This window comes from Sciurus carolinensis, chromosome 9 (assembly GCF_902686445.1).
Source record: "Sciurus carolinensis chromosome 9, mSciCar1.2, whole genome shotgun sequence".
Taxonomy (NCBI): domain Eukaryota; kingdom Metazoa; phylum Chordata; class Mammalia; order Rodentia; family Sciuridae; genus Sciurus; species Sciurus carolinensis.
In genome coordinates, this window is record NC_062221.1 from 72,131,714 (window position 1) to 72,158,272 (window position 26,559).

At 31.8% G+C, this 26,559-nt stretch overlaps 1 protein-coding gene across 11 annotated transcripts in view; it reads right to left on the reverse strand.

Moving 5' to 3' along the window:
* Stxbp5l (syntaxin binding protein 5L) overlaps positions 1-26,559 on the reverse strand; it is a 424,978-nt gene that overhangs the window by 243,299 nt on the left and 155,120 nt on the right. For all 11 annotated transcript variants that reach the window (XM_047563364.1, XM_047563362.1, XM_047563358.1 and 8 more), the window contains exons 4-7: positions 24,329-24,410; positions 20,113-20,213; positions 6,521-6,655; positions 2,577-2,640 (exon numbers count right to left, since the gene is read on the reverse strand). In XM_047563364.1, coding sequence (XP_047419320.1) covers positions 2,577-2,640; positions 6,521-6,655; positions 20,113-20,213; positions 24,329-24,410 — 382 coding nt within the window. The remainder of the gene's footprint in view (positions 1-2,576; positions 2,641-6,520; positions 6,656-20,112; positions 20,214-24,328; positions 24,411-26,559) is intronic.

The following is a 26,559-nucleotide window of genomic DNA, read 5'->3' on the forward strand; positions in this document are numbered from 1 at the left end:
ATAGCAATATAAAGGGTGAATTCAACCAAGATAGCTTAGAAGAAGAAAAGGGACCAGTATCAAGAAATTTTGTAAGTGATTACAACAAATAAAGTGTGTCACCGGTACAATACATAAGTCATGCAACAAAAGAGAAAGCCCAAATGATCCACCCAAAAAAATGGAATTTGATAAGTGAATGAAGAATCTTACAAAGTCAGTGGAAAACAGATCCAATGATAATTAATATGTATGAAGGTATATCCATATATCAAACCAACATAAAATAAATTATATATAAATTTAAAACTATTTATGAAATGTAAAGGCTCAAAACTGATAGAAAAAGTAGGGTTGTGTTTTCTCAGGAATGGAAAGATTTACTAGATACTAGGAAAAAGCATTAATCAAATGAAAGACAGTTAAAATTGAATACATTAAAATCAGAATTTTTGTGTGATAAAAAGATGGAAAAAATTATCTATAAGAAGTGATTTATTCAAAACTTTGTTGTATGTTAGTAAATAGTGCCATGATTCAACAAATTGCTTTCTGATGTCAATGTTCATTTTACATTCCTTTTAATTTGTAATTACCCAATTACCATACATTATATTCTTTCATAAAAATTGAATAATACAAGGAAAATAGGAATACCTTTTACCAGTTCCCCTAATTTCAATTTCCAATCTATTCTTCAGATTTGTATATATTATTTTACGCTTTTATTTTTAGGCATGTGAATATATAAATATAAATGCATTGTTCTTTTGGTTTTATACCTAACTGCTCAGCAATTTTTCTCTTAAAAACGTATTTTAAGGAGTTTTCCATTGTATATATCAGAGTTCATTTATTTATTCGATGTTCTATTAATAGACATTTAGACTGCTTTAAATATTTTGTCCCATGAGGCACTAAATAGTATAGATATCTCAGATAGATTTTCTATGTCATAATGAATAAAACATACATCTATATATGTGTTTTTAAAAGTTGATAATGCTATGTTTCCCATAATGGTATTTATACCTGTTACTCAATGCCTGATATTACTAATATTTTTAATTTTTAATATTTTGTCAAATCTGATGGGGAAAAATAATATATTGCATATCCCTAATTATTAGTGAACCTATTTCCTCCTCATTTCCAAACACTGCTTTCTACAGGTAATAAACACACCTTTAACCTTTTTAACTCTTTTCTAGTGTATTAATGTTTGTATTTCTAAATATATTTATATTACTATTTCCTGCCTTATTAATTAGATATTACTATTGATTCCTTACTACAAATGATGAAAATTTAATACAAGTTATTTATATATATTATGTATTTTCATTATTTGCCTATTATATGATAAAAATTATCTCCTAATGTGCTGTCAACCTCTTATCATGATCATTTTGTTAAAGTATATTCCTAAAAGTTTTTAGAATTTATATCCTGCCTGATGGTATCCCTACTCCATAAAAACTTATATGCTGTAATTTCCTCCAAATATTTTTTGACCTATAATTTTAATGTTTATGTATTTTCTTCTTTGAAATTTATTTCTGTTAATGGCATAAAGTAGAGATGTACTTTCTTTTTCAAAATGGATAGCCAATTAGTCAAGACTAATTATTTAATAAGTTAATCATGTCCTAAAATATTTTCTCTAAAATGTACAAAACTTCCCAAAATGCCTAAACCATTTCAGGAATCTATTCAGATCCATTGGTCTTCTAGTACACCATTATACCAATATCACACTCTACTTCTTTTTCAAGAATGTCTTGGCTATTCGTAAACACTTTCTGTTCTGATGAATTTTAAAAGTATTATGTTTTACTTTGATCACACCTAACTGGAATTCTGTTCCATTTATGAATCAATTTAAAGGAATCCAATATTGATATATTGGGTGGACTTGCTTTTCAGATTTAATTTTTGTTAGGCTAACGCATTATAGTAATAAACCCAACAAATCTAATAAAAAAATAACAAGAATTAAACTTACATTAAATAATTTATTAACATTTTCTTTAGGACTTAATAAAATTATGCACTTAAACATACTGCTTATAATGGTAATGATGCTTTAGATTCTTTCAAGTTATCAATTTTGTTTCCTTACCAGCAAATTATGAAATAATCAAGATGAACAAGGATTATTTCTGTAAACTGGCAATATTTTCTGTAATAGTACATATTTATGAAATAAAGATTGGCTAATTTACATTATTTAACATTGGGCATTTATCACTACCAAACCTTAATAAGAGAGACGAACGAATGACATGATTGATGATTATATTAAGTTCAAGCAAAGAATATTTGAAAATGAAAGCTATTTTACATGTTACCTTCCTTGAAATTCCAGAAGTAAATATCAAACTGAGCTTTAGGTAAAACTCAAGATTTAAACCATAACTAGCATAAGTAATCCATTCATTCATTCATTTATTAACTCATTCATACATTCGACAAATTTTAAGTTTTAGATAACATGGAATGCTAAGAATGCTAGATGTATGTATGAAATAATAGTACGAAACGCCTTTTTTCAAGAATGAGTAAAGTAAAAATAAGAATTATAGTATAATACTCACTTTGCCTTCATCTCTTGGGCTATCGCTTAAATGTACAACAGGACCTGGATGAGTCTTGGTGGACCTGTTAATTCAAGACAGCAATCAAAAACTAGACATTAAAATAACTGACCACTACACATTGAATAAAGAAAGTAGATTATACTGGAATAAATTGCCAACATTTTGGGGTTTTTTTTGTTTGTTTGTTTGTTTTGTTTTGTTTTGTTTTGTTTTGTTTTGTTTTGTTTACAAAGTACTTTTCTTCTATTAAAGTAGTTTTATTTTTTAAAAAAATCAGATTTAAGAACAAAGATCCACATAAAAATGGGACTTTTTATTTTTTACCTGATATGAGCCTCTGAAAGTTTTAAGTTTTTTATACAAAAGAACACTACAGCCACAAAGTGAGAGAATAAACCTATTTTAACCAACTGTGAAGTAAATACCCAATTTCCTTAGACATCAAATCTCTGATTTTGTTCCTAAGGAAAAGTATAGTGCCACCTTTGATTTAAAAAGAAACTCATTCTAGTTATAATCATTTTACAAAACACAAACTGAAAAAACTAGTTTATCAATAATGTCTCATTTATCTGGTTATCTGTGCTTATCAAGAACATAATTATGACTCTTTACAGCATACTGTCTAAAGAATCTTGTTGATATGACTTTAAATCTAATCTACTCTATTATCTGGCATGTTTCTTTAAGAACAACTAGTTAATTTAATGTCATTATTGAATATAATTATGTTAAATATGATATGATACAATCAGAGATTAATTATTGCTCAATTTTCCATAGCCTTTCTTTATAATGTAATTGTGTCAGGTTAATTCTATTGTGATTAAATTGACATAGTTTTAGTTTATTTCTTAAGCATCCAAGAAAAATTCTTCAGAAAACAATAAAGAATGTTTAAATAATATTAAATATTAATATGTAGAACTTATTTGGAATCAGAGAAAAAGAATAAATTAGGTAATTCTAGGCTCCCCTAATACTGACTCCTCATAGTGATCCATAGGAATAAATACAGATTCATTAGATAAATTTTGTTAGTAAATTCATCCTAAATTTTCTTATCTAAAAATGGAGAGAAATAGCACTGACCTTACAGATAATTGTAAGGATTACAATTATGTACATATGGGATAGGAGTGTGGTTCAGTGGAAGAGTACTTGCCTAACATGCATGAAGTCCTGGGTTTATCCCTAGCAACACACACACACACACACACACACACACACACACAATCATATAATAAAGTACCTAGTATAATGGCAAATAAGTAAATATTCAATAAATAGTATGTATTATGATTGTTTCAACAATTGAAAATCACATTTACAACTTGCATTCCAGAATATATGCTGGAAGAATAAGTAAACAGGGCTTCATAAAAGGTTTAGAAAGATTTCTGTAGTTTTTTCCACATTTCAATGTAACATACTATTTATACATAAATGAGGTGTTCTGTAACAGGTATAAATGATTCTGATAAAGGTCAATGTCCTTAAATTATCCTTTAAAAATCTAATAATAGCCAATAAATCAAAACCCTTCATCTGATCTTTAGGCTTGATTGCACCAACATTTACCAAAGCACTCTATGATAACTCGTAGAGATACAAGATGTTTCACATAAAGAGTGTTCCTTATTTAGAAGTTCAGATGGATGAAATTGGAGAATATCATACTAAGTGAGATAAGCCAATCTCAAAAAAACCAAAGGATGAATGATCTCGCTGATAAGCGGATGATGACACATAATGGGGGGTGGGAGGGGTTAGTATTAGGGTTAGGGTTAGGGAGGGGGGCAAGAATGGAGGAAGGAAGGACTGTATAGAGGGAAAAGAGGGGTGGGAGGGGTGGGGGAAAGGGAAAAAATAACAGAATCAATCAAACAACATTACCCTATGTAAATTTATGATTACACAAATGGTACGCCTTTACTCCATGTACAGAGAAACAACATGTATCCTATTTGTTTACAATTAAAAAAAAAAAAAATCCAAAAAAAAAAAAAAAAAGTTCAGGAAACAAATAAAGTTATTTTTTTCCTATGGAAACTCTTAGAGCCTGTACTATGTAAATGGGCATTGTAAATCAGCAATATTTTCCCATTGGTATATTAAATCCTTTTACATTGGTTCTATTAAGGGAATCACTGAAATATACTTTAGGAAATATGAGTTAAAGTAAGACTCTTCCTTTCAGACCCTGAGACTGTATAACATGCTAGTTTAAACTTTTTGTGTAATAAAATTTTTAAGAAGAAATGTTATTTTTAAAAAACTTAAAAGACATCGAAAGTTAAGAGAAAGTTTTCGCGGTATTATTTACATTTTTGTATACTATGTATTACTTTTTCCTTAATATTAAACTTCCAAAACTCACAAAATACTACTATCAGAACTTATGGTCATGAGAAATCAATCTAAAAAGTAAAAAGCATGTGGGGACTCTAGATTCTGAAAATTCCACAAAAATCATATTGGATACAATCACCAATGGACTTAAATTCATGTAACGACACTTAACTAATGCCCAGTAAATCTTCTAGATATATCCTTACATGTCTTCTCCCATTTACTACAACAACTTCTTGATAGTTACACTGTAGATTTTTCATCATTTACCTGTATCTCAAATATTATTCTTCTTTGGTATTCTGTCCTAGGCTGTCATCTATTACCATAGAATATGTGATCATGAATTTAAAAGCCCAGAGGAACAACGCAGATATTGCATATGAATAGGCTGAACTGTTTCAGGATAATATGTTTTTAAAAGCAAACATATGCAATAATAGAACATTAGAACAAATAAGAATAAAACAGCTCATAACTGATTATCCTGAAAACATAAGAGAAAGTTGAAAATTAATAGTAGTGTGTAACTATCACACTGATGTTTAAAATGCCATCAGTCACTTAGTAGACACTGTTGAATGCACCAAAATTTAAAAAAAAAAAAACAATATACAAAGATTCTATTCTACAGCAGTACTTAATGTAATGTGGGAGGGACAATTATCATGAATAAAAGACCTTTTAGGTTAGAATGAAGGAAATATTATAACAAAAGTACAAATAGCAACAATTTTCCTATTAAGCAACAGTACATGCACACTGAAACACTGAAATTAGAGAAAAGATTTATTATAAAGATCAAAGTCAAGCTTCATAACAATACAATGTTTTAATCAGAATTTTGGAGAATAATTTGGAACTTGGTATACATACGAGAGAAAATGAGCTAGCCTCAAGTCAAACATATTAAGGACTTAATTTGTAGAGAACATAAAACAATTGTTAAATAAAAATTGCTTTTCTGAATAACCCCATTTGCCAGGAGAATTGTTTATGCATTCACTAAAACAGATGGCTTAATATTCCACAAAGCTTCACATTTGGCATGTGTCACATTCTGTGTGGGCAGAAACTTAAATATTAGTGCTTAAGCCAAAGTGGTAATTGTCATCAACCAAACACCAAAAAAGCTGTGTATATCACAAAGCTAAAGAGATTGATAAAATGCTGCTCTTTTGAACCCAGAAAAATATTTTAATGAGGCAAGAGAAAAATAAGCCACCAGTATTATAAAGCATGTGCAGTGAACATGAAAAATTTTACATAAAAAAATTCACTCCTACTGAAAGCAGTTATACCAAAGTTGATCATAACACCAGATGCTTTCCATGTTTAACTTATAGAATGATCCTATTTTATCATCAAACTGCATGTGTGTTTGTATGTGTAATATATGGAAAACTTCAAATTAACATTAATACTATGATATATATTTTTAAAATCATTTAGGGTTTTATTTTGACTGAAATTTTCATTCAAATTAATTACAAAACAGCAATAAATGTACCAAATAACTCATTTGATATAATTACATAACTATATAAAGTATTTAAGCCCAATAAAGTGATATTCAAATTCAAACTTACAGTTCAATTGCCTTGTTCCACATGATAACATATCCAGAAAGAATGAAAGATTCAATATTTACAATATGTGTATTTCCTCTTTCTGTTCCAACATAGAGCCACTTACTCTGGAAAGGTAGATGACAGTAAGTAATTCTGAAAGAAAGAAAATTATAATTAAAATATCTAAATTTTATATCTGCTCAGCAATATCTTTTCCTTATTAGGTATCGATAGCTATGTATAGTATAAAATTTACTATATGCTAAATGAGCATGTAGTCGTAAGTAAGAGGATATAGAATAACAATAAGGTATCTTTAAAAATGACAATCACAAGTGTCCATACAGATATGAATTTACATTAGTTCTTTTTAAAACTTTTAACATAAAAGTTGTATATATTAATAAGGTATCATGTAATATTCAAAACATGTTCATACTGAATAATTTCAAATCAGGAGAAACACTTATTCCCTCAAACATTTATCATTTCTTTTTGGTGAACAATTTTAAAAATCCTTTCTGCTAGCTTTTTGAAATGTACATTTGTTATCTGTAATCACCATGCTCTGCAACAGCACCCCAGAGCTTCTTGCTCATATCTGAGTTAACTAACATTAATCCACCTTTTCACATTCCTCACTGCCCTCTTTGTCCCCAGCCTCTGGTAGTCAGCATTCCACTCTCAACTCCTTTGAGAACTAGCACTGCAAAACAGATTTATATTTCTGTTTAGAAACTGAGTCAGATTTTTTTTTGTTTTAATTTTACTTGCCTAGGACCAAAATTACATCTTTCTATCAGGCCATATTGTCTCATTGTTTAGATAAGATTCACTTCAAATAGAAATTATACACATTTGAAAGATAAATTTCAGAGTTCACTGAGAAGTTTTAGCTATTATCAACATAGAACTATAAATTATTTACAGTTTCCAGATTTATAGTTTGGATGTGAGGCGTCCCCCAAAAGCTCACATGTGAGACAATGTAAGAAGGTTCAGAGGAGAAATGACTGGGTTGTAAGAGTCTTAATCAGTAAATTATTCCCTGATGGAATTAACTAAGTAGTAACTGGAGGCAAGTAGGATGTGGTTGGAGAAAGTAGGAATTGGGGTTTGGCTTTGGGGTATATATATTTGTATCTGGAGAGTGCAGTCTCTCTCTCTGTTCCCTGATCACCGTCATATAAGCTGTTTCCCTCCACCACCCTCTCCTGCCATGATGTTCAGCCTCACCTTGAGCCCCAAGGAATGAAGCCGGCCTTCTATGCACTATGACCTCTGAAACCATGAGTCCTCAAATAAACCTTTCCTCCTTTACAGTTGTGCTGCTCAGGTCATTTCATCAAAGCAGCGAAAAAGCTCACTAGAACACCAGATATGTGGTATTTTCTAGTAAAAAGAGAGCTTTAAAGGTCAGAGATCCACTGTATTCTTTCTTAAATCTTACTGTTCTGCTCTCATCTTCCCAAAAGGCTTTCTGACCAGCTTTGGGATCTGCTCTACAGCTAGAGAAACCATGACTCTTATATAGTAAATGCAGTTTATCAGTCTTCAATTCACAATATAATCAGTCTCTAGTTTGGCCTAATTGTACTCTGTAGTCTGTCTTAAAAAGACAATGAGGATTAGTTCACAGTTATTTCTTGCCAAAACTTGATGTTGAATATTAAGAGGTCCTAATATTTACTTAGAAGAGGAGCCAATAAATTGTCATAAGAGTTAAACAAAATTCTGACACTAAACAGATCAATTTATTTGAAAAATAATGTGAATGATAAATTTCTAACATGATTTCATCTTGTAAACATTTGGAATCTCCAATTTATATTCTGAGTCTTGTTTGCTGAATTTTTTAAAAAACTCCCTCTTAGAACTGAATTTCACCTACTCAAGTATCCTACTGAAAGCATCCTACATCCAAAATGCTAAAGGTCCTGCTATCACATAAGCAATTAGAGTTAATTGACAATATCATTAATGTGTAACCTATATGATAATGGACAGTTTTGATTAAAACCTAATGTCTAGAACTGCTGTCACCAAGATATATCTAATAACACTACACAGGAAATAATATGATGGTCATGTTTCCAGGCAATAAGGGTCAATTTTCAATTCAGTCTTCAGTAGGAAGAAGAAACTCATTTCAAAGAGGATTTAAGATCACCCTTTTTGAATCAAGGAGAGTATAGAAAATCCACAAATGAAGACCTAAATATAGAGGTTCAAATAAAAACAAAAGAAAATTCAATATTACATACTCATTTCAAGAGTTAACAAGAAAAATTGAGAATTACTAGTTTCAGAAATGAGAACTGAAGCAAGAGGTAGTACTCTAATGTAAACAGGCTTTGTAGTACAAGAGAATGAAATACATGAAGAAGATCAAACAGAAATAGAACTAATCTTTGAAGTAACAACTACTTTTTTTCCTGATCCCTACTAAGGAAAAACTAGAAGCTTAAGGACAAAAAGGTGTCGCCTTCTATACAGTGTCCAACTTCAATGTACAGTTTGACATGACTTTTTAAGAAAGAAAGATTTCCAGGCTACCTGAACCAAATGAAAAAGATTCATGTGATTTATTTAGGATGATTGACATAGGTAAAGGAGAGAGCATGAGAGAACTGTGTATATAACTTTATTAATTGTACTTAATAGTTACACCTTAATTTGTAACATGTCTATCACCACCACTTGCTGGGTAAAGAATTTTTTTGTTGTTATACTTGAGTCTTGAAAAATATTCTTGTTTCTATGTCCATATTGACTCTCATTCTAGAATAAATAATTTAGGACATACTTAATCTTCCATCCATTCATCTATTCAACTTTCATTAAATAAATCTTAATATAAAGCACTGTCCTACATTACAACACACATACTTCCTTTTCCCTCAAAAAAGCATACTACCTAATAAGAAATAAAATAGCTAGACAAGTAAGAAAAAGAAGAGCAAGCTGTGTTGATTTTTATAATGAGTTCAAAGGGAGAATTTATTGCAGCAAGGAAAATCAAGGAAACCTGTAGCTGTATTTGAATTAGGACATTAAAGACAAAAGCACAAAAATACATATATCTAAAGCTAAAATAATATGCAGACCTTGAAAAACGTTTTGCTGATCCTCAGTTTGACTTTTAGAAATTCTACAACTTGTGTAAGAAAATAAATCTAAATATCTTGTACCTATCTTTACACACATAAAAAACAAAAAAATAAAACACAAGTAAAACTCAATTAAAATTTAAATAACACTCATATAACAGTTGATTTTTTTTATAACCTCACAATATGGATATGCAGCAGTTCCATTATTAAAGTATAGGAAATTCATTGATTTTTGCATGTTGATCTTGAATCCTGCTACTTTGCTAAATTTGTTCATTGACTCTCGAAACATTTGGGTGTACTATTTTGGGTCTTCTGAATATAGAATCCTGTTGTCAGCAAACAAATAATTTGAGTTATTCCTCTTCCTCTTTATATTCCTTTAATCTTCTTCTCTTACCTGATTGCTCAAGCTAGAGTTCAAGGCTTACGGTGAATAGGAAGGGTGACAGTAAACATCCTTGTGTGTTCCTGATTTTAAAGGAAATGCTTTCAGTTTTTTCTCTATTCAGTATGATGCTGGTCTTGGGTTTTTTCATAAATAGTCTTTATAATGTTAAGGTAAGTTCATTCTATCCCTACTTTGTCTAGTGTTTTAACCATGAATGAGTGCTGGATTTTTCAAATGCTTTTTTTGCATTTATTAATCATGTGATTCTTGTCCTTAACTCTTATGTTGTGAATTGCATTTATTGATTTCCTTATGATGAATCAACCTTGCATTCCTGGGATAAAACCTAGTTGGATCAAGGTTTACTACCTTCTTAGCATGTTTTTGAATGTGCTTGTCCCATATTTTATTCAGAATTTTTTCATCTATATTCATCAGGGATATTGGTCTGAAGTTTTCTTTCCTTGACTTGCATTTATCTGGTTTTGGTATCAGGGTAATACAGGCTTCATAGGATGAATCTGTCCTTTTCTATTTCATGGGATAATTTTATGAGGATTGATATTAGTTCTTCTTTTAAAGGTCCAGTAGAACACAGCTCAGAATTGGCGTAGTCCTGGGCCTTTTATTTGTTGGAAGGCTATTGATAGTTGCTTAAATTTCATTATTTAATATTGATCCAATAGTTTTCTATACCCTCATGGTTCAATTTGAGTAGGTTCTATGTCTAGGAATTTTTTAATTGCTTCGAGATTCTTCAGCATATTGAAGTATCAATTTTCAAAATAGTTTCTAATGGTCATCTGGATTTCAGTAGTCTCTATGGTGATATTTGTAGGTGCTATGTCTAGCAATCTGTCAATCACTTCAAGATTTTCAAGCAGGCCTGTGCAGAACTTCAGCACCACACACCCAAGCCCAGGCCCGGGCCCAGGCCCAGGCCAATCTGGCCTGTGGATCTCCAGTGCCACCATGCCAGCTCATGGACTCAGCACTGCGGTGCTGAGGATCCCCATCTACCAACAAGTGGTGACACCTCTGCCTGCCATCATGGATTATCATCACTCTGATGCCGCATCTTTAGTTTGGGCATTTACCATCCTGGGACACTGCATTATCAAGTACCTTTCATGTATCAGGCTACTGAAGACTGGGAAATTTGAATAGTACATTAGAGCTTTGTTGTAGATTTTATTATTATTATTATTATTATTATTATTATTATTCTCATCTTTCTATTTATTGTTTTTCTCACTCTATTTTCCTCTTATCTATTTGTTTCCTTGAAGTTTCTTTATCCCTTTTCTCATGCTAACAACCAACATCTTTTGAATCTGCTTTCACTCTTCCTATGATCTAGTACCTCTATATAGTCACTTCTTATTTCATTAACATAACGTATTACACCCCTCCCTATCCTCTTTGTCCACTATTAGAAATTGTAGACCTCATCACAAACCTATTGTTTATGCTGTAGATAATTATCAAACTCATCAACTCTGTTTATTATGATAATACTGTTAATGTCTTCATAAGGGCTATTTGGTTTTTGACTGCATATTGTTTGTATTGGGTGCTGCTAACATTGATCTCCCCATTACAGGAGAGGTATTGGAAATCTGCAGGGACACTATAAACCTACAGAGGGAAAACTGTAATACCTCGGATCCGCACTGCTAGAAGGGAAGATACACAAACAGCATGAAAAAACAAGGAAAGGAAGCACTCCGAAAACATCAAGATGCTATATTAATAGAATCCATTGACAGCATGGTAGAAAAAATGTCAGAAAGGGAATTCAGAATGTACACACAGAGAAGGTGGTAAGATATCCTGAACAGAACCTCCACGAATTATGGGATAACATGAAAAGATGAAAATTAAGAATTACTGGGGTTGAGGAAAGCAATCAAAGGAATGAACAATCTATTCAAGGAAATGATATCAGCAAATTTCCCAAACCTGAAGAATGAAATGGAAAATCAAACATAAAAGGCTTACAGTGCACCAAGTGCACAAAATTACAATAGACTCACACCAATGCACATGATAATGAAAATGCCCAACATACAAAATAAAGACAGACTCTAAAATGCCACAAGAGAAGAGTATCAGATTACATATAGGGGAAACCAATACAGGTATCAGAAGATTCTCAGTCCAGACCCTAAAAGCAAGGAGGGCATGAAACAATGTATTTCAAGTTCTGAAAGAACATGCATGCCAATCAAGATTCTTACACCCAGCAAAATGAACCTTCAGATTTCATGATGAAATAAAAAGCTTCCATGATAAACAAAAGTTAAAAGAATTTACAAGTAGAAAGCCTGAACTACAGACATTCTCAGCAAAATATTCCATGAAGAGGAAATGAAAAACAACAATGAAAATAAAGAGAGGATCTACACTAAAGGAAAAGCCAATCAGAGGAGAAACCAAGTCAAGTTAAAAACAAAAACAAGCCAAAATGACCAGGAATACAAATCATATCTCAATAATAACCCTGAATTTAAATGGCCTAAAATCATTAACCAAAAGATATACACTGGCAGATTAGATTTTTAAAAAGACCCCAAAAGACTCTGCCTTCAAGAGACTCAGAAGAAAAGACATCCACAGACTGACAGTGAAAGAATGGGAAAAAAAGCATACACACATATGAAGTCAGTGAAAAGGCAGGGGTTTCCATCCTCATATTAAATAAAGAGGACATCAAGCAAATATTAGAGGGATAAGGAAGGACACTTCATACTGCTTAAGGGAACAATAAATCAAAAAGACATAACAAATATTTGTGCCTCAAAAATGGAGCATTTATGTACATCGAACAAACCTTCTCCATTTCAGGAATCAAATAGACCATAACACAATAATACTGGGTGACTTTAACATATCCACCACTGGATAGAAATTCTGAATGAAGACTAAACAAAGAAACCATAGAACTCAATAACACAATCAATAACTTAGACTTAATACACATATATAGATTATTCCATCCATCAACTAGTGAATACATTTTTTTTTCAGCAGCACATGGATCCTTCTCTAAAACAGACCATATGTAAAGCCACAAAGAAGCCCTTAGTAAATACAAAAAATATAGAGATACTACATTGTATTCTATCAGATCAAAATGGAATAAAATTAGAAATCAACAATAAAAAAAAAAAAACTCCAACACCTGGAGACTAAATAATATGCTATTGAATGATGCAGAAATAGCAAAAGACATCAGGGAGGAGATAAAAATATTCTTAGAGGTAAATGAGAACAACACCACAACACATAAAAATGTCTAAGACACTATGAAAGCAGTATTAAGAGAAAAATTCATAAAAGAAAAAGTCAACAAATAAGTGACCTAACAATACAGCTCTAGAAAAAAAGAACAGATCAACACCAAAAGTAGTGGAGGATAGGAAATAATTAAAACCTGAGCTGAAATCAATGAAATTGAAACAAAAGAAAACAATTCAAAAAATTGACAAAACAAAAAGTTGGGTCTTTGAAAAAATAAACAAAAATGATAAACCCTTAGCCACACTAATGAAGAAAAGGAGAGAGAAAACTCAAATTACTAAAATTCATGATGAAAAACGAAGTATCACAATAGACATTATTGAAATACAAAACATAATTAAAAGCTATTTTGAAAATCTATACTCCAGCAAAATAGAAAATCTCCAAGACATCAACAGGTTTCTACAGACATATGATCCTCCCAAACTGGATCAGGAGGACGTACTCAATTTAAACAGATCAATTTCAAACAATGAAACAAAAGTCATCAAAATCCTAACAACCAAGAAGAGTCCTAGACGAGATGGATTCTCAGCTGAGTTCTACAAGACCTTCAAAGAAGAACTCATTCCATTACTCCTCAAAGTACTCCATGAAATAGAAAATTAGGGAACCCTTCCAAACTGATTTTATGAAGCTAGTATCACCCAGATACCAAAACCAGACAAAGACACATTGAGGAAAGAAAACGTCAGACCAATATCCCTGATGAACAAGATGCAAAAATTCTTAACAAAATTTTAGCAAATCCCATACAAAAACATATTAAAAAGATAGTGTACCATGATCAAGTGGGTTTCACCCCAGAAAGGCAAGGTGGCTTCAACATCTGAAAATCAACAAATGTTATTCACCACATCAACAAACTTTAAGAATCATATGATTATTTCATATCATTATTTCGATAGATACAGAAAAAGCATTTGATAAAATACAGCCCCCCTTCATGCTCAAAATACTAGAAAGAACAGGGATAGTAAGAACATATATCAACATTGTAAAGGCTATGCTAAGCCCACAACCAACATCATTCTAATGGAAAGAAACTGAAAGCATTCCCCCTAAAATCTGGAACAAGGCAGGGATGCCCTCTTTCACCACTTCTATTCAACACTGTCCTTGAAACTCTAACCAGAGCGATCAGACAGACCAAAGAAATTGAAGGGAAACAAATTGGAAAAGAAGAACTCAAACTATCAGTATTTGTCAAAGCCATGATACTGCATTTAGAGCAGCCAAAGATTTCTGCCAGAAAACTTCCAGAATGCATAAATGTATTCAGCAAAGTACCAGTATATAAAATCAATGCTCATAAATCTAATGCATTTTTATTCATAAGTGATAAATCCTCTGAAAGAGAAATTAGGAAAATTACCCCATTCATGATAGCCTCAAAAAAAAAAATTGGAATCATTCTAACAAAATAGGTGAAAGATTCTACAATGAAAACCACAGAACACTAAAGAAAGAAATTAAAGAAAATCTTAGACGATGGAAAGATCTCCCATGTTCTTGGATAGGCAGAATTAATATTGTCAAAATGGCCAAACTACCAAAAGCGCTATACAGATTCAATGCAATTCCAATTAAAATCCCAATGATGTACCTCACAGAAAAAGAGAAAGCAATCATGAAATTCATTTGGAAGAATAAGAGACCCAGAAGAGCCAAAGCGATCCTTAGCAGGAAAAGTGAAGCAGGTGGTATCACAATACCAGACCTTCAACTATACTACAGAGAAATAGTAACAAAAATGGCATGATATTGGCACCAGAACAGACAGGTAGATCAGTGGTACAGAAAAGAGCACACAGAGACAAACCCACATACATACAGTCATCTCATACTACACAAAGGTGCCAAAAACCTACAATGGAGAAAAGATAGCCTCTTCAACAAATGGTGCTGGGAAAACTGGAAATCCATATGCAGCAAAATGAAACAAAACCCCTATCTCTCACCCTACACAAAACTCAACTCAAAATGGATCCAGGACCTAGAAATTAGACCAGAGACCCTGTACCTAATAGAAGAAAAAGTAGGTCCAAATCTTCATCATGTCAGCTTAGGACCAGACTTCCTTAACATGACTCCAAAAGCACAAGAAATAAAAGTAGAAATCAATAATTGGGATAGATTCAAACTCAAAAGCTTTTTCTCAGAAAAAGAAACAATCAACAATGTGAAAAGAAAGACTACAGAGTGGAAGAAAATCTTTGCCACACACACTTCAGATAGAGCACTAATCTCCAAAATCTGTAAAGAACTCAAAAAACTTTACACCGAGAATACAAATAACCCAATCAATAAATGGGCTAAGGAAATGAGCAGACACTTCACAGAAGATCTATAAACAATCAACAGATATATTTTAAAAAGTTCAACATCTCTAGTAATAAGATAAATGAAAAATCAAAACTACCCTAAGATTTCATCTCCAATTAGAATGGCTATTATCAGGAAGACAAGCAACAATTGGTATTGGCGAGGATGTGGGGGAAAAGGTACTAGTACATTGCTGGTGGGGTTGCAAATTGGTGCAGCCACTCTGGAAAGCAGTATGGAGAGTCCTCAGAAAACTTGGAATGGAACCACCATTTGACCCACCTATCCCACTCCTTGGCCTATACCCAAAGTACTTAAAATCAGCATACTACAGTGATGTGGCTACATCAATGTTCACAGCAGCTCAACTCACAATAGTTAGATTGTGGAACCAACCTAGATGACCTTTAACAGATGAATAAATAAAGAAGCTGTGGCATATATACACAATGGAATATTATTCAGTCATAAAGAAGAATAAAATTATTGCATTTGCAAGTAAATGGATGGAGTTGGTGAATATCATGCTAAGTGAAATAAGACAATCCCGAAAAACCAAAGGTTGAATGTTTTCTCTGGTAAGTAGATGATGATACATAACGGTGGGGGATGGGTAAGGCAAGAATGGAGGAACACTGGATTATGTAAAAGGAAATGAGGGATTGGGAAGAGGCAGGGGAAGGAAAGAATGGAATGAAATAAACATCATTACCCTATGTACATGTATGATTACATGAATGGTATGACTCTGCATCATGTACAGCACATCATGTTCACCACAGAAATAAAATGTTGTACCCCATTTGTGTATAACGAATCAAAAAATAAAATTAATGATTTTCAAGCATATTTAAGTATCAAATTTCAAAATAGTGTCTAATGATCATCTGGATTTCTCTAGTGCCTGTGGTTATAGTTCCCTTTTCATCTATAATTTTATTAATTTGAGTATTATCTTTCTTTTGGTTAATTTGGTTAAGGGTTTTCAATCTTGTTTATCCTTTCTAGAAACCAACTGTTTTACTAATCCTTTGTATTGTTTTTTATTCTCAATTTCATTGACTTAGGTTCTGATATCAATCAGTGAATTATTTCCTGTCTTCTACTGATAGGTCTCTCAGATATGTTAGATTACTTATTTGGTATCCATTTTTTTAATGTATGAACTCAGTATAAACTTCCTTCCTAAAACTGCCTTCACTCTGTTCCACAGATTTTGATATGCTGTATCACTATTCTCATTTGACTGTAAATTTTTAATTTTTAAAAATTTCTCTCCTGATTTCTTCTGTTATCCATTCATCATTCAAAAGTGAATTATTTAATCTCCAGGGGTTAGAATGGTTTGTTTTTTATCTTGTTATTGATTAGTAATTTCTTACCATTATGGTTTGACAGTATTCAAGGAATTCTATTTTTTTGTTGTTGTTATTGTATTTGCTAATATTTACTTTGTGACCTAAAATATGTTATGTGTTGCTGAAAGAAAGTGAAATTCAGTGGTTCAAGGAAGGAACATCCTGTATATATCTGTTTGATCCATTTTATTAATAGTACTTTTTAGTTCTTTAATCCTTATTTAGTTTTTTTCTGCATTTAGTTATTTAATCTTTATTTAGTTTATGTCTGCATGATCTATCAAGTGGTGAGAGAGGTATGCTGAAGTCACCCAGTATTATTTTACTGTGGTCTATTTAATATCGAGAGGGGATGTTTTATGTACTAGATGCACCATTGTTTGGGGCATGGATATTTACAATCATTATATCTTGTTGTTGGATAATTCCCTTAACCAGTATGAAATGTCCTTTTTGTATATTCTGATTAATTTTGATTTGAAGTCCTCTTTGAGATGAGAAAAATAGCTACTGCTGCTTGTTCACAGGCACCATCTGCTTGGAATGTCTTCTCCCATCTTTTTACCTTCAGTCTGTGAATGTCGTTGTCTACGAGTCTTGCAAACAACATACTACTAGGTCTCATTTTTTAATCCAATCTGTCAATCTAAATCTTTTGACTGAAGAGTTTAGATGGTTTACAGTTAATGTTACATAGAAATGATATTTATTTCGTACCATTTTGACTTATTTCTAGTTTTAAATTCAGATTTGCTTCTCAAGTAATTGACTATTCTTTACTACAATTCATCCCTATGCTGGTTTTCATTTTTATTTTGATTTTTTCATAAAATATTTCATTGCATATGTGGTGCATAATTTGTGGTTATGAATTACTTAAATTTCTCTTTATCATGGAAGGTTTTTCAATTCATTTCCAATTCTGAGGATAAATTTGCTGGGTATAGTAATCTTGGTTGAAACCCACTTTCTTTCAGTTCTTCATATGTATTATTCCAATCCCTCCTGGCTTTTAGGGACTGGGTTGAGAAATCAGTTGATATTTGAAGGGATTTAACTCTAAATGTGACCAGTCACTTTTCTCTTTCAGGTTTTAAAATTCTATTAGGCATTTTCATTTTAACGTGACTTGGAGTAGATCTCTTTTGATTCTGTCATATTTGGAGTTCTACATGCATCTTGTAATTGAATTTCCATCTCATTCCAAAAACTGGAAAGTTTACTAATAGTATTTCATTGAAAAGATTGTGTATTCCTTTTATTTGTCTTTTAGAGTCTTCATCTACCCCAAAGATTCTTAAATTTGGTCTCATGGTATAATCCCAAATTTCTAGAAAATTCTGGTCATGGCTCTTAATATTTTTTCTTTAAGGTTAACTTTATTTTCAAAATTATGTACTTTTTTCAAGGTCTGTGCACACCTGTAATCCCAGCAACTCAAGAAGCTGAGGCAGGAGGATTGCTATTTCAAAGTCAGACTCAGCAACTTAGCAAGGCTCTGATCAACTTAGCAAGACCCTCTCTCAAAATGGAAAAAAAAAAAAAAAAAAAGAAAGAAAGAAATGAGAAGGACTAGGGATGTCACTCAGTAGTTAAGTGCCCGTGGGTTAAGGCCCTGGTACAAAAAATTTAGGGAGGTACATAAAATGGACCAGAATATTCCCTTCAACATTTGAGCTGTGAGAGGGAGAAAACCCACTCTGTCAATCCTCAAAAATGGTTAGGATCTTATCTATTTAAAGCACTGAATAAAAGGGGAAACAAAAACCTTACTAGCAGATAGAGATTAAATATGGGAATATGAATAGTTAATATTTTTAATGATAAAGAGAAAGAAGTCACATACTAATTCTCAATTTGTCTTAAATTTTTCAATATCCTGAAATTTCTACCATATAACTTATTTTAAACCAAGAAAAAATAACATAGAAATTCTACCTGGTTTTAGCAAATATCTAAATCATAAATTCCCCTTCCCATAAAAAATATAAACTTTTTTGGATATTAAAAAAAAACTTTCCACCGATGTAAAATCCTAGAATAATGAGAAATAAAACTCATCCATATTATTCAGAATACTGAGGGTTAATGACTTAGTATATTATACATATAAGAGAAAGAACTTAGAAGTATAATGAAGAAAGTGCATATAATTTCCATTATTTTTTCTCATCAGATCTATAAAAAACAAGCACACTTCCTTAAACTCTACCCATACAGTAGTGATCTCTTACCAGCCAATATAATTTAATAAAATAAAATAAGCACTACCTTGGGCCCTAGGCAAATAACTGTTTGCCTCCATTTTTCACCTTCTTAGTTTGAATAATATTTGCTAATCTGTTTAAATTTACTTCTCACGGCTAACTCCGTCATTAACATAAAATTTTCCTGTGATATTCCTTCCCACTCATGACAAAGAGTTTTCAAAATCATAAATAAACATCAGACTATTTTATAGAATTAATGTACAAGTTTTACATCATCTCTAGGTATGTTACCAGTTAAGTGAATGTGTTTTATTCTAGGTTTGATTGAATTCAACACAAAATACATTAAAATGTGAGTTCATTATAAATAAAATTATTTCTGATACTTAATTCTAACATGGGGAGCGATGAATTCTAATCAAATTATTATCTTTATCAGGTTAATCTTAGATGCTTAGTGTTGCTCAACAGTATCAACATATTTTGGATATCTAAAACTTTTTTCTGTATTTTTTTTAAAGTAAAAAGTATTAAAGCAAACAGGTTAGGGTTAGAATGTAGGATCTAATCACCATGATCAAAAGGTATAGAAAAACATTTATTATTCATCTGACTTACAAATTAAAGTGTGTGTTTTCAGTACCATGGTGCAAAGAAAAGAACAAGTCGTTGCTGCCATGCTGGTTTACAATTAGGAGAACAAAATACTTAGGTAGTTCCCATTACTTGGTGACTGAATCTATATCAATTTTATATGTTCTAATAAAAGAAAATATTGTAAGTACAATAATAAGCATTAAATTACTTCTAGCTATTGAGATTATGAATGAAAACGCCAGTCAAATTAATGTGAAACTTGGTCAAGAAATAATTTTTTGTACATTGAGTTCTTTAATTCATATTTTCTTACCGTTCTCGGTTAAATTTAAGAGAATGAAGAATAGCAGGTCTTTTTTGTCTAAGGTTCCACAAATGAAGTGTATCATCTGAACTTGCACTGACCAAAGCACCCTATAACAAAAAGAAGAAAAAGTAAGTGTGGGATTTGCTTAGTTCAGGGAAGTAGATACAGTAAACAAATTTACTGATTTTTCACTGCTTAAAGGAGATATCTGTGTCTCTAAAACCTAGAAATATGGAAAGACAACAGCATATACTTCAATAAGGAAGGTTACAATTGCTGAGAACAGAAGTGATTTATTGCATATGGATGGTCAAGATGACTAGTTTAAGTAATATTTACTAATAGGAATAATCAATATAGCATCACTGACACTAATGAAGGTTTTTGGTATTTTCTCTAGAAAAAAGTTTAAACTTTTGTTTCTACTACTTACATATACATTATATAGATTTACGAAGAAGCAGATATTCAACACAGTTTTGTAAATCAAATATATAGTTTATATAAAAACCTCTTCTGTACTAATTTTCTTTATGGTTAAAAGTATATATTCTTACTAAAAAGTATATTTGATATAATTTAATTTGCTTCTTACACTATAGAAAGCTTCACCTATTATCATCAAAAGTATCTATAACAAAATAAAACATTTCTCCAACTAGAATCCAGTATATCTATAAAAATAATCCCAAGACTTTTTATATAACACCACCAAATACAGATTAATCTTGTATGAAATACAGTAGAATATTTTCTACTTGTTAATAAGACAGAAAGGATATGGATGAATAACTGGCCGCCATATTCATATATATATATATATGAATATATATATTAGTTTGAATATATAGATAGTTTCACAGCTGAGAAATGTCAACATGTGCCCTATGGTAGAACATAAAGCTACTCTAGGGTATTGACTATGTTCTCTAAAATTTATCTGGCAGAACTATGATAGTTCTTAGAAAACTAAAACGCTTCACATATTTTCCAAAGTACTTTATTACACGAATCTCTCAAAAGTTTCCAACATCTATCACAGGTATTAAAAAACATAGTCTCATTTATATGCTAGGAAAAACTATATTGAAGTTCCTTGCTTTGTTATTTCTTTTGAAGTCACAAAAGAGATAATAGGAATCTAAATGTCCTTCTGAAATAGTTCTTACATTAAAAGCATGCCTGTACCCTATGATATCTCCCTTTATATTGTGTACCCATGATTTTAGTCTCTGAGAGGAATGGCTTTATTTAAAAAAAAATCATTGAGCATATCCATACATTTTTAAATTTTATATAAGTTGTACATGAATACACAAATATATAAAAAACACATGTACAAAGGGAAATAGATTGACATATACACTTTAGCACTCATAGTTTGACATATACACTTTTAGAACTCATAGTTTTATATCATGCAATATGATATATCCTATACATGCCTAGAGAATTTGTTTGCATGATTTGTAAACTATTTATGCACTTCCTATGCACAAACTAGAAGGTTACTGGGATTGTTTGAAAGTACCTGATGAACACAGGACATTTATCTTATTTCTCATAGAGGTGGAAGTTCCCTTAGGAGAGGGTGAGGATAAAACATGTCATATAAAATTAATAAAATGTGTTTTATATTAGATAGTTATGTGCAAACCAAAGATATAACATTCCAAGGCCATGAATTAAAATACATCACATATTCTATAATATCCTAATGTAATACCTGATTGAATCTATGGAGAAACTGAGTTATTAGTTGTGATAAAATCAGGATGTAGCATCGCTGAACCACTAAGCATAGTAGCACTAACAGAACAGACACATGAAAGTATGCATATCAGCAGAGTGTCTACGGCTCATTTACAAAAGCATGAATTTGTATTACCAGAAGCATTATTTATAAATATATGTGATGATTTAAAACTGCAAATAGAAACACCAGTCATGAGATAAAAACTGGGAAGTACAAAAACATTATCAAGTGTGAGGTAAATCAGTGTGAACAGTTCATGATACACACTGTAAACAATGCAGGGAGAATGGAAGCTTGTCTCTATTTACTTCTAGTTATGTAGTACAGGGGCAAACTTAGATCTTTGAAGATAATCTTCAGAGTATCAAACTCAGAACAAATCACATGGAAACAAACTGTGCAGAAGGCAAAGTGCTGAGATTCCATATCTAGGAACTATAGAGTAGCACTGAGAACCCAAAATGGTTGACATTCCAGGTAATAACAATTAGTTATTATAATAAAATATTTTAAAATGTTTCCTCTTTTCCTCCTTACCTCCCTCTTTTTTTTTTGGTACCCCATGGCAAGTGTGTCTACAAAGTTAAATATGCTAACTTTGTTCATGAGGAGGATCTCACAGCCTCTGAAAAAGATTTTCAGTCAAGAGAAATTTTTAAATGGACATTTTTCAACACCACAATTTTTTCTTGCCTCAGGTGTTTTTTTTTTTATTGTAAACAAATGGGGTACAACTCGTTTCTCTGGTTATACATGAAGTAGAGGTGTACCATTTGTGTATTCATACATTTATGTAGGGAAATGGCGTTTGATTCATTCTGTTATTTTTTCCTTCCCCCCATCCCTCCCACCCTTTTTATCCCTCTATATAGTCCCTCCTTCCTCCATTCTTGCCCCCCTCACACCCCCCATTATGTATCATCATCTGCTTATCAGTGATATCATTTGTCCTTTGGTTTTTTGAGATTGGCTTATCTCACTTAGCATGATATTCTTCAATTTCATCCATTTGCCTGCAAATGCCATAATTTTATTATTCTTTATGACTGAGTAATATTCCATTGTATATATATACCAGTTTCTTTATCCATTCATCAATTGAAGGGCATCTAGGTCATGTGTTTCTTACATAAAATTCTATGAGACATTTTACCTATGTGTACAATTATAAATTGTTAAAATGACACACGAATACTGATATAGATATTGACATATGCAAATATATGCAGAAAATGAATAAAAGGGTATCATTCTAGGAGAAAACAACCAACTTTTTCCAAGGCACTGAGTTTAATCTTTGAAGTGTTTGAATTTGGTATGGTACAAACTTTTTAAGTATTTTTGCACTGGCTGGCTCATGTAACATAAAGCAGCTATACAAAACTTTAGTATTTGCTGTAAAACGTCTGAGTTGAGTAGACTGTAAGTAGCCTTCAACACATGGAAGATCTGTAACTTTTCTGAGTTTGATAAACACAGTTTTTTTTCTAGAAAGTGTCTCATCATTGCAGTGCTATAAAAATAGGGATAGGTATGTTACCATAATAGATATGCATACATAAATAAATAAAAATGAAGACCTAAATCAACAAATTCATATGGAAATAATAATATATATACAGATGAAAGAGATATGTATATATAGAAAAAGGGCACACAAGTGAATAAACAAGCTTTATTTCATTTAAGGTGGTGGGAAGAGAGTGAACAGATGGAAAGTTTAATGGCCAGTTAAATGATCGAAGGGCCTTAGTTTTTTTAAAAGACCATTTAAATAATTAGTATAAATTATGTATGCTACAAAATCACAATAAAGGGTATTTTACATAAAATATTTGTCCTTTAACTTTTTTACATTTTAATTGATTCTTTTTAGTTATACATGAGGTAGAATCCTTTAAATTTTAATAAATTGGCAACTATAGGAGTATGGCCTTTTATGAAAAATGTAACTATAAATAATACTGCATAAATATATAGTACTTAGAATCATATTGAAATACTATGTCTACTATAGATTGAACATCCCAATCCCCAAATCCAAAACTTCATATGGTATAAAATCTGAAATTTTTTGAGTATCAACAAGATACTACAAGTGGAAAATTCCACATTTGACCTCATGTGATAGGCTGTAGTCAAAACAAGTATACTGAAAACATTGTGTAAAATTACCTTTGAACATTATGTGTAAGGTGTGAAGTATTTTTAAATTTCATGCTTATATTTAGGTCCCATCCCTAAGATGTCTCTCATTATGTATACATGGTAACATTCCAAAATCTGGACATAAAACATGAAATCCAAAATACTTCTAGTCCAAAGTATTTCAGATAAGGAATACTCAATTTGTAACATTCTGTGTGTGCGTGCATGTGTGTGTGTGCATGTGTGTAATAGTCAAAAATCTGTATGTATGTGTCAAATAGTGTGTGTATGTTTAAATAATTAAAAAAAATTTCTTACCTCATTGATCAAGAATTGTAGCTGCAAGACAGCTGCACCACTTTCATGTTGGCAATAACAATCAACTCCAGGTCTACCAAGTCTAACATAATAAAAGTCAAGGACTCTAACATTTTAATTAGCATGAATATTAAAGTGTAAAACATAACCAACTTGTTTAGCAACTAATTCTCTGCTTTTTAGTTACCCTTATTTTTTACATTAAGAGTTGAAAAGTCTTATTTTAGTTCATGCAAATTGAATTATATACCACAGATGCTTAAAAAGTTAGAAAAAAGAATGATAGCAAAAAACTGAAAAGAAGTTTCTTTCCCAAAAAGTAAAACAAGCATTGAGAAGTCAAACACATTTAAGATGTAACTGATTCAATACTTTTTTCCTACAGTAAGTACAAAATGAGCAAATGACTTTAATGTAATAAATTAAATCATACCTTTAACAAAAAATGAGTAAGTAAGTAAATACACTGAAAATCTTGGTATATTCAGAGCCTTGGTAAGCAATAATTTAAATCCCATAGGTAGTAAATAAATAGATTGATATATTTTACTACATAAAAATACAAAATATTTGCATTGATAAAGCACCACAGATAAGATTAAAAAGACAATCAATGATGGAAATAATTAGTAACATTTTAAAGGGGAAGAAAGAAAAAAAATGAAGATGGAAGGAAGGATAATCAGAAAATCTATTAGAACAATTTATTTACATATTCTATACCAAAAGATCTATGTCTCTATATTTATTTATTGTGTCTCTTTTCATAAAGATGTACATTCATTACATGAGAGCTTCTACCCCAGCCATAATGAAAAAACAGGGGCCAAATCTATCCTTCCACATAAACAATTAAGAGGCATAGACAAAATTCATGTAAGTACAGTTTAGACATTGCTTATAATGTAAGGAATGATGGTAATTCCTTAAAGAGACAAAAAATGTATTTTGAGCCTTATGATTTCTCTGCTTACCTATAGAGTTTCCAGGCACAGGGATAGGGATGCCAGATGGAATTTAGCAGGTTGACTTCATTGAGAGAAAACTAAGTCTAGTTTGGCCAAGGGTAACAGGTTCACATGGCAAAGTAAAAAAGAAGAAAAAGTGACATAGAAAAGAACTCTAGAGACCTTCAGAAGGATCTTCCTTGAATATTTAGCTAAGTACAGCTCAGGAAATAGGTCTCAAGAAACTACCTAAGGCTGGGGAAAGAAAAAAACCAAGAGGAAAAAAAGGTCTTTCTTGAAGACCAAATCAAGACAAAAAACTAATATGTTCTTCTTGAAGAACAAATCAAACAGAAGGAAAATAGCAAATTAATGGCATTAACCATATAGTAGCTATTCCCCAAAACTGAATCAAAACAGAAGTGCTAGGAAAAGAAATGGAATACAATTCAGAAAGTCAGCAACCAAGTGAAATTTGAAAATATCAGTTTTCATAATAGTAAAAAAAAAAAAAAGAGAGAGAGAGAGAGAAGAAGAAGAAGAAGAAGGTGGGGGGGGGGACTGCCACCACTGGGCATGGGGTGGCTTAGTTGGGGGTGGGGGAAAGCTCCCTCCCCAGTAAGTTTAAGAAAAACGAGCTCCATTGTTGAGCAAAACCACAATCTGAGCAGAAAAGAGGCTCATACACTGTGAGATAAGCCAGTGCAGGAGAGTCCCAGAACTTCCCTGATTTAGTGAAAGTGGAGAAGCAGCATCAGCTTAAAAAGGGCCTCACAGGAAATCAGAAATCCCTGCAGTTTATTTTTTTCATTTATAATTTTAAAATTTTCTTTATTTTTTTCCTTTTGTCTTCTTGGTGTGTTTTCTTTTTGTGCATCCAAGAGCCAAAAGTCCCCTACTTTGCTTCTCATTCTTGCTTCTCTTGGTTGATACCCAAGGCTTGATTCTAGAGACTGTGGCATAGACCCATAGTAAGTTCTGGAGGGGCGGGGCGCAACAGGAGGCAAGTCTACTGGTCTTGTAGAGCACAGAAAGGCAGTTTTCTTGCTTCAGAATTTGGCAGTAGAAACTTTGTGAAAATGAGAAAGTCCCACAGGGAATAGAAGTATCATGGGTTCAGTTTGGGTGAAAAGCAGCACAGTCCAGTACAAGGAATCCTGGCCAACTCCTCCATGCCTAGAAGTGCCTGGAGGATCTTATGATGCAACATAGTCACTTCCCACATGCACACACCCCAAAAAATTGACTGAGGCTCTTGGAATAAGGGGTACAGCATAAACTGAA